Source organism: Diabrotica virgifera, chromosome 4 (genome assembly GCF_917563875.1).
Source record: "Diabrotica virgifera virgifera chromosome 4, PGI_DIABVI_V3a".
Taxonomy (NCBI): domain Eukaryota; kingdom Metazoa; phylum Arthropoda; class Insecta; order Coleoptera; family Chrysomelidae; genus Diabrotica; species Diabrotica virgifera.
In genome coordinates this window covers 175,043,342-175,055,984 of record NC_065446.1, presented here as the reverse complement: position 1 = coordinate 175,055,984, position 12,643 = coordinate 175,043,342, and the positions used below count along the sequence as shown (strand labels likewise).

Here is a 12,643-nt window from a genome sequence, read left to right as displayed (position 1 = left end):
ACATCCATATTAATAGTTAATGTTCGAACTGCTGGAATTATGTGATCTCTCAGGATATCTAGGTATTTACGACGACACAAAGTACATTCAATGAAAAAAAGGTCAATCACATTGTCACCTAAAATACCAGCCCAGACGTTGACTTTTTGACGGTATTGTATTTTGTGAGGAACACTTATATCGCTGGTACCTATGATTATTGTGATTCCTAATTCATTTCCAGTGAAAATAATAACTCTTTGATAAGTATTGACGATTACAATTTTTTTTATATGCGTGTCCGCGAAGATTATGACTCCCAAAATATTTATAATGAAAAGATTTAGTTCATAATAGATGCCGACGAAAACAATTATTTTTGAGAACTTTTTAATAATTATAATTTTCGTGGACCCACAAATAGAAATGATGTTTTTTGCTGATACTCCTCAAAAATAATTTTTTTCGCTAACACTTTATTAGGGATTATAATTTTCACAATCATATAATCGAAAATAATATTTTTCGCGGCATTCGTTGAAAGTTCTACTGTTAACGGCATTTTTCGGAGTTATACTTTTCGTAGGCGGCGATATGTGCCTATTTTCTGTAGAGTACCCTATGGTAACACATGGGTCATGATGGCCAGTTAAAGAAAAAGAAGACTCATCTGTAAAAAAGATTTTTTCATGAAATCTTCGTCACGATTAGTGCGTTCCATCATGTCCTCACAAAACACTATTAGTCTAGTTAAATAAAATTACACTACATGTAAATCAAAATGTAAATTCGTACAGGTTGAAACAAATTTTATATCAAAGTTTAAGTGGGTACCAAAGATATTTTCAAGAAAGTGTTCAAATCATACAAGGGGATCGTTGTTTAAATAATTAAAAAGGGGTAATTTTTGCAAAAAAATTACTTTTTTAACTACTGAGGTCATTCAATTACTAATGAAGGTATATAGGATTGTTTTCTGCAAAGTTGAAGGGTAAATCTTTCACATAAGACTAAATTAAATATGACCCCCTATTTATTTAAATAATTATACATAAAACTTTAAAAACAAATTTGCAATAAATTATTTTTTAGCGTTTTAAATAAGCACTATAAAATATCTTATTTTACAGGAGAAGTTGCGCTATGCTGTCAGTATTAATAAAAAAAAATTGGTCCAAAAATATTTAATATTTTTTGAGATATTGAATTTGTTTATTAAATGTTACTCTATTTTCAATTGCAAAAACGCGGTTGTTGCCAAATAAATATTTACCTGTATTAAATCTTATTATTTTTATGTATATTTTCGACAAATGTATTGATAAATTCAAATTTCAATTAAACTTCCCCCTAAAATGGCATTTGAAAATTATTCAAATTTGTTTATAATTTGTTTTTTTAATAACGTCGCGGGGATTAAGTATTTTGAAATGCCGTTTCAATAATTGGGTTCCTGGGAATTTTTCACTAATTAACAAATTTTTTTGTCTTTTTTCCTCTTCTTTTTTTTTTCTTTTATATTACTACGGGCCCTTTTAGGGTTAAGTTTCATTAAGAACGTCGAATCTCTAAGTTGTAGATTCTAGACCTACAAATATTACGATTGGTCTAAAATCACTTAAATAAAATGTGGCTACTTACTGAGTTACAGAGTGTTTTATTTAAAAATTATTTTTACCGAGGACTGTTTGACGTATCCTTATTAGACTTGGCAAAAAGTGTGGGTACTATACAGTCTACTAAATTGTGATAAATAAAAGTTTCTAGCTACTACCAGAGGCGTACGATAGGGGATAGTTAATGGTTGACCCTTGCCAAATTCTACGCCACTGAAGGAATTACTATTTTAGCAAAATTTTCGATTCTCCAATACTTTCTATGTAAATAATATACTCTACTAACGATTAAGTTATTAGTTTTCGAGATATTGGACGTTAAAAATGAAACGGCATAGTTATTTTGATTCATTCATTCATTCATTTTAAACTTCCAATATCTCTCAAACTGATGACTTTATCGATACCAATAAAGTTATTTACATACAAAGTATTGGAGAATCGAAAAATTTCGCTAAAATAGTAATTCACTCAGTGGCGTAGAATTTGGGAAGGGTCAATCATTCACTATCTCCTGTCGTACTCCTCTGGCACTAGCTAGAAACGTTTATTAATCACAATTTAGTAGGGCGTATAATAGTCACACTTTCTGCAAAGTATGATAAGGATACGTCAAATAGTTTTAAAATACTTGGTAACAATAATTTTTAAATTTTTAAATAAAACACCCTCTAACTCAGTAAGTAGCCACATTTTATTTAAAGGATACTTAGATACTAGTTAAATCTTAATATTTTTAGGTCTAGAATCTACAACTCAGAGATTCGACATTCTTAATAAAATTTAACCCTAAAAGGGCTCGTAGTAATAACTCCAAGAAAAAAAAAGAAGAAAAAACGACAAAAAATTTTGTTAATTAGTAAAAAATTCCTAGGAACCCAATTATCGAAACGGCATTTCAAAATACTTATAGTCGAGGAAATGAAGCATTTTGGCTCGCAATTTTTTCGTCCAGCATGGATTTACTTGAAATTTTCACCGAAGGTAGGGAATAGTCCAATGATCATTTTCTATATCATGCTGCTGTACGCTAAAACCTTGGGGGTAGTTGCCACCCCATCTCGGGGGTGGGAATCTTTTATTACATTTTAACCATGTAAATCGATGTAAAAAGTAATTTTAAGAAAAAAACGTTTTTTACATTTTCTTCGTAAAACTAATATTTTTCGAGTTATTCGTGGTTGAAAGTAAGTTTTTCGACGGAAAAATCGACGTTTTAGAGGGTTTTTTTGAGAATAACTCGAAAATATGCATTTAATCAAAAAAACTGTATTTATCAAAATTGTATCTTTTAGTAACACAAACGAAACTGTTTTTCTATAATAGTTTTACGACCAATACAAACCGAGATATGGCATGTTAAAGGTTAGCTTTTTTCGTCAAATGCATAATTTGAAATAATCAAAGCCAAATAAGGGGAAAACTTTGCATTTTTCCAGGAAAACTTACATGATGTTTTTTCAAGCATACAATAAGATCTTCCAAAAAAAAAATAATAAAAAGTTTCTAGCATAAAAATTGAGCAACTTATGATCAAAAAAAAGTCGGTACCTATTTTTCTCTACGAAAAAAAAAAACAGTGAAAACAACCCCCTAACTACCCTTGTAACTAAAAATTGGTCTTCGCCTTTCTGGAATTCCTTTTATATTTATATTATCAATACACCCAAGAAGTTTGACCTGTTTAAAAGGCCTAATTTTAGAAAAATTGGAGTTTAAAGAAAAATTAATTTTTTGCAATTTTGCATTTTTTATCATTTTCTTCAAAATATCTTCGAAAATACTGGAGATACGAAAAAAATGATAGACTACTAAATTGTAGCTTTTTTAATAGCTAAAATTTCCTTGTGCATAAATTTTCATTACAGTGAACAGTTAGCGAGATATAGCTGTTTAAAACATCTATTTACGAGCAAACATCCCCTTATTCGAGCCCTTTAAACCCACCTTAATTGAAAATTAAGGGATCTTACAGAATTTAATTTACACAGTCTTATTACTCTTCAAAAATCCTACGAAACTATTATTGAAAAAACTTTTTATCGAAAAAATGGAAGAAGCTATGTTTATAAAACTAATTTTTTTTATCGAAAAATTCGAATAGTCCCCTTATAGAGCATTTTCAATGTACCTATATAATACCACAGAGCCGGTTCGTATACTGGATGACTAAAAACTATTTATATGTTTATTTTTATATATTTGGAAATTCGTATTTTTGTGTAAATAAATGTTTTTGTAATTCTTTAATTCTACTTTTTTTTCTGTATACATCTATTAAATTGTCTATTTATAAAAATTGCAGTGTTATTAAGGGTGGTTTTTAAGGGTTGAAATATTGTGATATTACATCCTAAAGCATAAAACAATCATTATTTAACCAGTCAAAACCAAATTTTACCTATATTAAAGTTTACAATGTTTTTATATACTTTTTGACAATAAGGGTAGTTTACACCCCTAAAAATAATCAATGCCCTTGAGCATGATATAGAAAATGAAGTACAGGGTAAGATGATCCTAACCCCAAATTTTTATGTAAATTGATGCAAGCCGAAATTATTCTTTTAGGATAAGTAAACTTTTCATATATAGCTCCAACAAGGGTAGTTCTAAGGGTTGAAATATTGTGATATTATATATTAAAGCACAAAACAATCATTATGTAACTAATATGTTTGCTTGCGTACCAAACTTAATGACTTACAACAAGTGGTTGCTTGTTATAATATAATTATACTAGTTGAAACCTGGCTTAATTGTGACTTTAGTAATGCTGAGTTGGGACTTTCCAATTACGACATTTTTAGAGTCGATAGAAATCATCTAACAAGTCATAAGCAACGTGGAGGAGGTGTTCTGATAGCTACATCTAAATATTTACAAGTGTGTGAAGTTGTTATACCACAAAGTCATATTGAACAAGTTTTTGTGTCACTTAAGTGTCTCAATCAAACGCTTATTTTGGGTTCTGTGTACATTCCCTCCTGCGTCTGAACAGCAGTGTTACATTGATCATTGTAGCAGTGTTGAGTTTATTTTTGAAAACTTTCCAGATAGTGAGATGATTATATGCGGTGATTATAACTTACCCAATGTTAAATGGATAAATGATGAATTTGGAATTAGAGTTCAATGTATTCCCAATTCTCCTGCTAATGATTTGCGTAATACTGCCAGTTATTGTAATTTATCTCAAATTAATGTGATACCTAATAGCAGAAATACTTTTCTTGACTTAGTTTTTTCTAGTTTATCTAATATAATTGTGTCGGAACCATCTTATCCCTTGTTTGACAAAAGTGTCCATCATACTCCAGTTTCTTTGGAATTGTTTGTTAATGTTAACTCATCAACTTTAAATTATGAAGAATACTTTTTAGATTTCAGAAATGGTGATTACTTTAGCATAAATTATCTTTTGGCTGAGATTGATTGGAAATTAGTATTCATCAACAAAAATATCAACGAGGCTATTGGAACCTTCTATGAAATTCTATACAATTTAATACATAATTTTGTACCCATTAAAAAATATAAAACATCCACATATCCTAATTGGTATAACTGTGATCTAAAATCGTTAATATTAAAAAAGAAAACTGCTCATAAAACATTCAAACAGACTGGTAGGGAAGATGATTATAATATATTTTCAAGTATTAGAACTCAGTGTAAAGGCTTACGAATTCACTATATAAACGACATGTTCAGGAAACTGAAAACAATATATCTGAAAACCCTAGATATTTATAAATAGTAAAAGAAACTCACATATGTTACCATCAGTTATTAAGTATGATGATTATACTGGGGAAAATAGTCAAGAAATCGTTGATATTTTTGCGAACTTTTTTTCAACTGTCTACAATGATGCTGTAGTTAATCAAATTCCTATTTTTAAATTTGAGAAATCTGCGAATGTAAGCAATTATGTTGTTGACATTAAGGAAATAGTTGATAAGATTCTGAGTAGCCCATGGAAGCTTACCAGGGGACCTGACGAAGTTCCATTGTATTTTTTAAAAAAATGTGTATACACTTTGGCAGAACCAATACACCATTTATTTAACCTATCACTAACATCAGAGATATTTCCCGATTTTTGGAAATCTAGTTTTTTAAAACCAACCTTCAAATCTGGTCAGAAAGATAAAGCTGAAAATTACCGTGCAGTTTGTATACAGTCAGAGTTACCAAAACTATTAGATTTTTTTGTAAATAGAATGTTAAGTTTTGATTGTAAAAACATAATAATTGGTGAACAACATGGTTTTAGCCAAGGTAAATCCACAGTTACAAATCTCGTGTATTACACAAATTTTATCATTAACTCGTTGGAGTCTGGTTCTCAGGTCGATTCAATCTATGCTGATTTTTCAAAAGCTTTCGATAGAGTCAATCATGAGATCTTGATTGCCAAACTTTGTGGCTATGGCATTAGCGATAACATCTCAAATTGGATTAAACATTATTTGGCTAATCGTTCTCAAATGGTTAAATACGGTAGTTTTTTGTCAAAACCAATTCATATAACATCAGGTGTTCCACAAGGTTCTCATTTGGGTCCACTGCTGTTTAATATATTTGTTAACGATTTACAAACAGTAATTAACTCCGACCAATTTCTCTTATTCGCTGATGACATAAAAATCTTTAGATTTATTGCTTGCCTCTCTGATTGTGAATGTTTGCAGTTGTCCTTAAATAATTTTTCACGTTGGTGTGAAGTAAATGTTTTAAACTTGAATTTAAAAAAATGTTTTAAAATCACGTTTAATAAAACGCAGGCTTCTTTTAATAATAATTACACACTTAATGGTACTGTTCTGCAAGAGATACATCAGGTACGGGATTTGGGTATAACACTGGATAGAAAACTGAACTTTAATGATCATATTAATGACATAACTTCACGTGCCCTTAAAATGTTAGGATTTATCCAGAGAAATTCAAAGGACTTTTCAGTTTTCACGTTTAAAATATTATACTGTTCGCTAGTGCGATCAATTATAGAATACTGCTGTATTATATGGTGTCCTTTTTATAATACCCAGAAAACTCAATTAGAAAAAGTTCAAAACAGATTTTTAAGGATATGTGGTTATAAAATGGGTTTAAGACGTGGAGATTATAATTACAGTTATATTCTTAATCAACTTAAAATTAACAAATTAGAGACAAGAAGAGCTGAATTCGAATTATATTTTTTACATAAGCTTCTAAATGGATTTATTAATTGCCCTGAAATTTTAGGTTTAATCTCATTCAATATACCTATGCGAAGAACCCGTAATTCTGACCTGTTTTTTTGTAGATTTCCATTCTACTAATTATGGACTTAATGAAGTTATTTCTAGAATGTTACGTACTGCGAACAGTTACCAAACAGATTTAGAATTATTTAATACTTCAACTGCATCATTGAAAACACATGTTAAAAGACTGTTGTAGGCTTAGGTATCTTACTGTATTTTATACATATTGTACAAAAACTGAAAAAGGGTTTAGCCCGTCAATAAATAAATAAATAAATAAATAATAAGAAACAAATGTTGACAATATTAAAGTTTAAAATGTTATTTTATAATTTTTTACAATTAGGAGTGGTTTTCACCCTTAAAAATCAAAAAGCGTACAACCGCTCAATATAGAAAATGAACTAGAGGGTGAAATGAGCCTAATCCAGCTAAATGAGCCATTTTTCCAGCTTCATTTCCTCGACTATAATCCCCGCGACGTTATTAAAAAAACAAATTATAAACAAATTTGAATAATTTTCAAATGTCATTTTAGGAGGGAGTTTAATTGAAATTTGAATTTATCAATACATTTATCGAAAATATACATAAAAATAAAAATAATGAGATCTTAATCAGGTGAATATTTCTTTGGCAACAACCGCGTTTTTGCAATTGAAAATATAGTAACATTTAACAACCAAATTCAATATCTCAAAAAATATTAAATATTTTTCGACCATTTTTTTGCTTAATACTGGTAACATAGCGTAACTTAGTATGTAAAATAAGATATTTTATAATGCTTATTTAAAACGCCAAAAACAATTTTTTGCAAATTTGTTTTTAAAGTTTTATATACAATTATTTAAATAAATAGGAGGTCAAATTTCGTTTAGTAAGTCTTATGTAAAAGATTTGTCCTTCAACTTTGCAGAAAAAGATCCCATAGACCTTCATTAATAAGTGAATTACCTCAGCAGTTAAAAAAGTATTTTTTTGCAATAATGACCCCTTTTTAATTATTTAAACAATGATCCCCTTGTATGATTTGGATACTTTCTTTTAAATATCTTTTGTACCCACCTAAACTTTGACATAAAATTTGTTTTAACCTGTACGAATTTACATTTTGACTTTTTTTTAAATTTTATTAGGCTATATCCGCCATTCATAATCAGCAGGGAAAATTTCCTGAGTTTTTTGCAATTTGTAGCAACGGTTTCTTTTTAAAATATTTCTTACAGTTCTGTCACTTATACCAGTTTCTCTTGAAATTAAGGTGCTGTTATTTATAAGGTGAAAATTATTGATTTCAGCTAGACTGCATACAGCAGTTTCACGCTGTTCTCATTCTTCACTAATTGCACAAGCTGGTTGATTTTCATTTTCATCACTATCCGTGCATTTTCTACATTATATCTTGACACAACCAGTTTTTTCAAATTTAAAAATAATGTTTTGAATTGTAGATTTTGTTGGTACAGGGTTTTTGAATGAAAACGAAAACCTACCGATAATATAGGCGGCACTACTTTCAGAATAATATCATTTATTAATTTGAGTTTTATGTTCAGTTGTAAAGGTTCTACCATTTTATTAACTTGCAATATCAATTTCTTTATTCTGTTTTTTTGCGAAAAAAAAACCAGAATTATTACTAATGAAAAATAAACGTTTATTTGATGTTTCCGATATCAAAACTGAATATCACTTTGACAATACTATAATTCCATCTAATGGGTGTTAAAAAAGCTCGTATGTTGGTACTAATTTCATGCTGTATTCGGTCTCTCTTTGTTAGCAGAACATCCCTTTACTGTTCTTTTCGCACGAATTATGCATGCTTAACTGACTGAATCATGTCATTATTTGTCAAATAATATACCTGTCAGACATTAAAATCATTAATGTCACATGGGTAATGAATAATGATGTACTTGGTATTTATTAGCAATGGTCAAAGGTGAAATTAAGAAAGAATTTTCTAAAGATGACCAAGGACATATAGAGAGTCTACTATTTACATCTCCAGATATGAAAGATTTGAACAATGAACTACATGCAGATAAGTCAGGTGAGAGAATATCAATTAATTGTACTTGTTACTGATTAAGTGTTGTCACACTTATACAAGCAGTCGAGTACGATAATTCAAGCAATACGGTTGGATTTTGTGTTCGAGAGAACTGGTTACGGTTAGTTACAAAAACGTTTGGTATTTGGTGTTGTGAATATGACTAAAAGTGAAAAAACGGTCCCACCAGATAGAGGAAAACAAGATGTAGAAGAGAACAACACGGAAATGATGATGACGGACGAGGAAGGTAACAGGAACAAGAGAAAAAGAGAGGAAAATAATCAGGTTGAAATACAAAATAATAACAAATCTAATAATAGCCAAATAGGGGTAAGTACACCTAATACTAATATATCTGAAAGGCCAATAAATTTTTATTCTGCTGCGGATGCCAGTCCATATTATGTATTCGTTCAGAATAGCCACGGCCACATCGGGAGGCTTCACCGTATTGGATCTGCGAGGGTGATTATGGGAGCGGTCCCAGAAATTAAAAATAATATTCTAAGAATGGATGTGGTAGGTACTAACAAAATCAAAGTTGAATTAACTTCTTACAGTAGCGCTAATTTATTAATAAGGTCAGAAAAGTTGAAAGAAAAAGGATACGAGGCGTATGTACCCACATTTTTTACCCAAAAAAAAGGAGTCATTAAACAAGTTGATATTGAATTATCAGAATCGGAATTAGGCCAGATCATTAAACCTAAATTTGGAAATAATTTTGAAGTTTTATGTGTAAAACGAATGAAAAGAAAAAATGGTGAACAAGAAATCATTACACCGACAATTATTGTTACATTTAAAGGACAAATGATCCCATCACAAGTAATTATAGAAAAACTTATTTATGATGTAGAAATCTATATTCCAAGTTCGTTCAATGCAATAAATGCCTACGGTACAACCACGTTGCTGGCCAGTGTAGAGGAAGGGTGAGATGCGTATTTTGTGGGGGTGAACATGAAGCCGATGAGTGTGACCAAAAAGAGGAACCAAAATGTGTTTTATGTGGTGGAAATCATGCAGCAAAGGATAGAAAAAACTGTAATGAATTTTCAAAACAAAAATCGGTTAAGAAAATGATGGTAACTGAAAACATTTCATACACAGAAGCTAAAGATAAATACGAAAACAGCTACGCAACCGTAGCCAAAAATAAACGAGACAGTCCATATTATACAGCGGTCATAAATAAAAAAAGGCGTATTGAAAACAATAACAATAGATCAGGTTATTCAGAAGAACATAAAAAAATTATTGAAATTCCAAGGTCATCAGCTTCAGTGGAATTTGAACAATATACAAGCATACCAAATTATATATACTCCTTCTGGCTTATGTACGTACAACATACTGTTCAATATGGCTGTTAATAGGATATACGGTATACTTCGAACAGCCATAACTAATAGGTTGAATTCTTGTTGAGGGCGGTACACCTGCTGGTATCTTTCTATTTCTAATAATATCTTCCCACAACCTCAACTTTTCATATGACGTAACTAACTGTTCTATTTGATTACTACCGCGTCTGCACTCTTCAGCGAACATTGTAATACTAACTACCTAAATTTATAACTACCTCTTCACTATTATTAAATTTTTAAATATTCCCAAAAATTTTTGTAGAACGCCACTGTTTTCTAGATCCAAGATAACCAACGGACACAACCTGCAAACTCAATAATTATGCCCCCAATTACCTCCTTATCACTTCCGCACATTCAGTTTTATCACATCCTTTGTTTACACCATTAATGCATTCTTCCTGTTTACTGCAAACTCCAACCGTCTCCCTTATCACCTCCATACATTCTGCAATTCTCGTAATTGACTACCACTAATTAGGTCTAATCTTATCACTTCCGGTACGAACCGAAGCAGCAAAGATAACCAGCCCGCAGCACCGGTCAGCGTGTGACCTTGACCACTTCCGTCCTGAAGCCGGCTTTAGTTATCTACTCCAACGTCCGCAACGGACAAGGCAAATGAATAAGAAAAAGAACTGTTCCCATGTGAAACAGAAGACCAAGAAAAACTCTGAATTCATCAATTGTTAATTATTTCCACGAAGCAATACGCGAGTTGTCTCCACTACTCATGGATAAAACAGCAACCGCATTTTTATTTGTCTCTTTAACTATGTAATTTAAAAACTTAAGATCAAATAATTAGGGAAAAAATCCATTGGACTATTTCCTGGATGAGGAACTAACAACTTTTGGTTTCTTGTGAAATTCAATATTTTCAAGTCATTTGGTGCTTGTGAATTTTCTGTCCAATTTGGTTCCGCCGTGCGAGTGGATGGCTTTTGTAGAGCGAAGTTTGTCTGCCTCACTAAATCACTATTGTCTGACTGTTGTAAATCTTCTTCTCCTTCAGAACTCATTTTTTTGGAGTTTTTACGAACGAGTTTTTTTTGTAACTGATTATTATGTTGTTTAGCGCTCGCTTGTTACAGTGCCCGCAAAAATCTTTGCAAAGTAAATTAAAGGTATTAATCAGAAGAATTATTATTCTAATTTTACAAATTAATACTCATATCAATTTACTATTTTAGTTGGAAAAACCAATTTAGTTTAAATTGGTTTTTCTGCACACTATAATAGATATGCACAGGTAGAGCGTACCTTCGGGATATACCACAAACTATGTATAGACAAGGCGAAAATGGCGGGTTCGTTGGAAAAAATATTCCCATAAGATTTTTTTGCATAATCACATTCGTGAGACATCCCAGAATAAGGTTCAAGAAGTCGCCCACGTGAAAAGTGGTCCAATTTTTTTTAACAATTTTTTTTAATCAAATTGCAAAAATCAATATTTTTGGTCCGGACAATTTTGTTAAAAGTTATTATTATGAAAGTCAGAAAGTACTAAATCAAAGTTTAATGTCCCCCTTACAAGATCCTGAAGAAATTTTTGTCATTATTTTATTACTAAGCTGTTATTTTTAAGTACAGTGGAACCTCGATAAGTCGGATTAATCGGGACCGCTGCCGATCCGGGTTATCGAAAATCCGAGTTAGCCGGAGAATAATGCAAAAATTAATAAAATACATATAAATAATAAACAAATACACATTATATTTGCATAAACATGAAATACATATTATGTACAGTACGTACATCTAAATTATGTACAGTTGTATACAATATTGTTTATTTCTTGGTAAAAAAACTCAGTCAAAGTGAAAAAATATTTGTTTTGTCTGATGAAAATCGGTCCGGGTTAGCCGGACTTCCGGGTTATCGGAGGCCGACTTATCGGGGTTCCACTGTAATAATAATGAGCGCCATGCACGTGTTGGCGGCCGTAAATGCTGAGTGCGAGAGAGATGCCATTCCGGCAGTCCAATTGTGCATCTTACTTGCACTCAACATTTACAGCCGCGTCAATACGATCTAACCGCCCATTGTTATTAATTAAAAATAACAGCTTAATAATAAATTTATAACACATATTTCTTCAGGATCATGTAGCGGAGACTTTAAATTTTGATTTAGTCACTTTCTAACGTTCATAATAATTGGACACGAGGAGATTGTACTTCTCGACTCGATCACAATTTCGTCTTAACATGAATCTGCTTACAAGGCCACCAAATTCACCACTTTACACCACTTTACTCTCCCTCCATCAGTCTCCTCGCCAATTACAAGCATTCTCTACACATTACATCTCTACTTTCATTTCTTAAGAACAAATAGTGTTGTATACAAAT

General features: G+C 31.1%; 1 protein-coding gene across 1 annotated transcript in view; it reads left to right on the top strand.

Annotated features, from left to right (window-relative positions):
• Window positions 1-12,643, top strand: part of LOC126883746 (zinc finger protein 271-like) — a 159,213-nt gene that overhangs the window by 139,893 nt on the left and 6,677 nt on the right. The window contains exon 4 of the mRNA XM_050649410.1: window positions 8,790-8,912. Within this exon, the coding sequence (XP_050505367.1) occupies window positions 8,790-8,912 (123 nt within the window). The remainder of the gene's footprint in view (window positions 1-8,789; window positions 8,913-12,643) is intronic.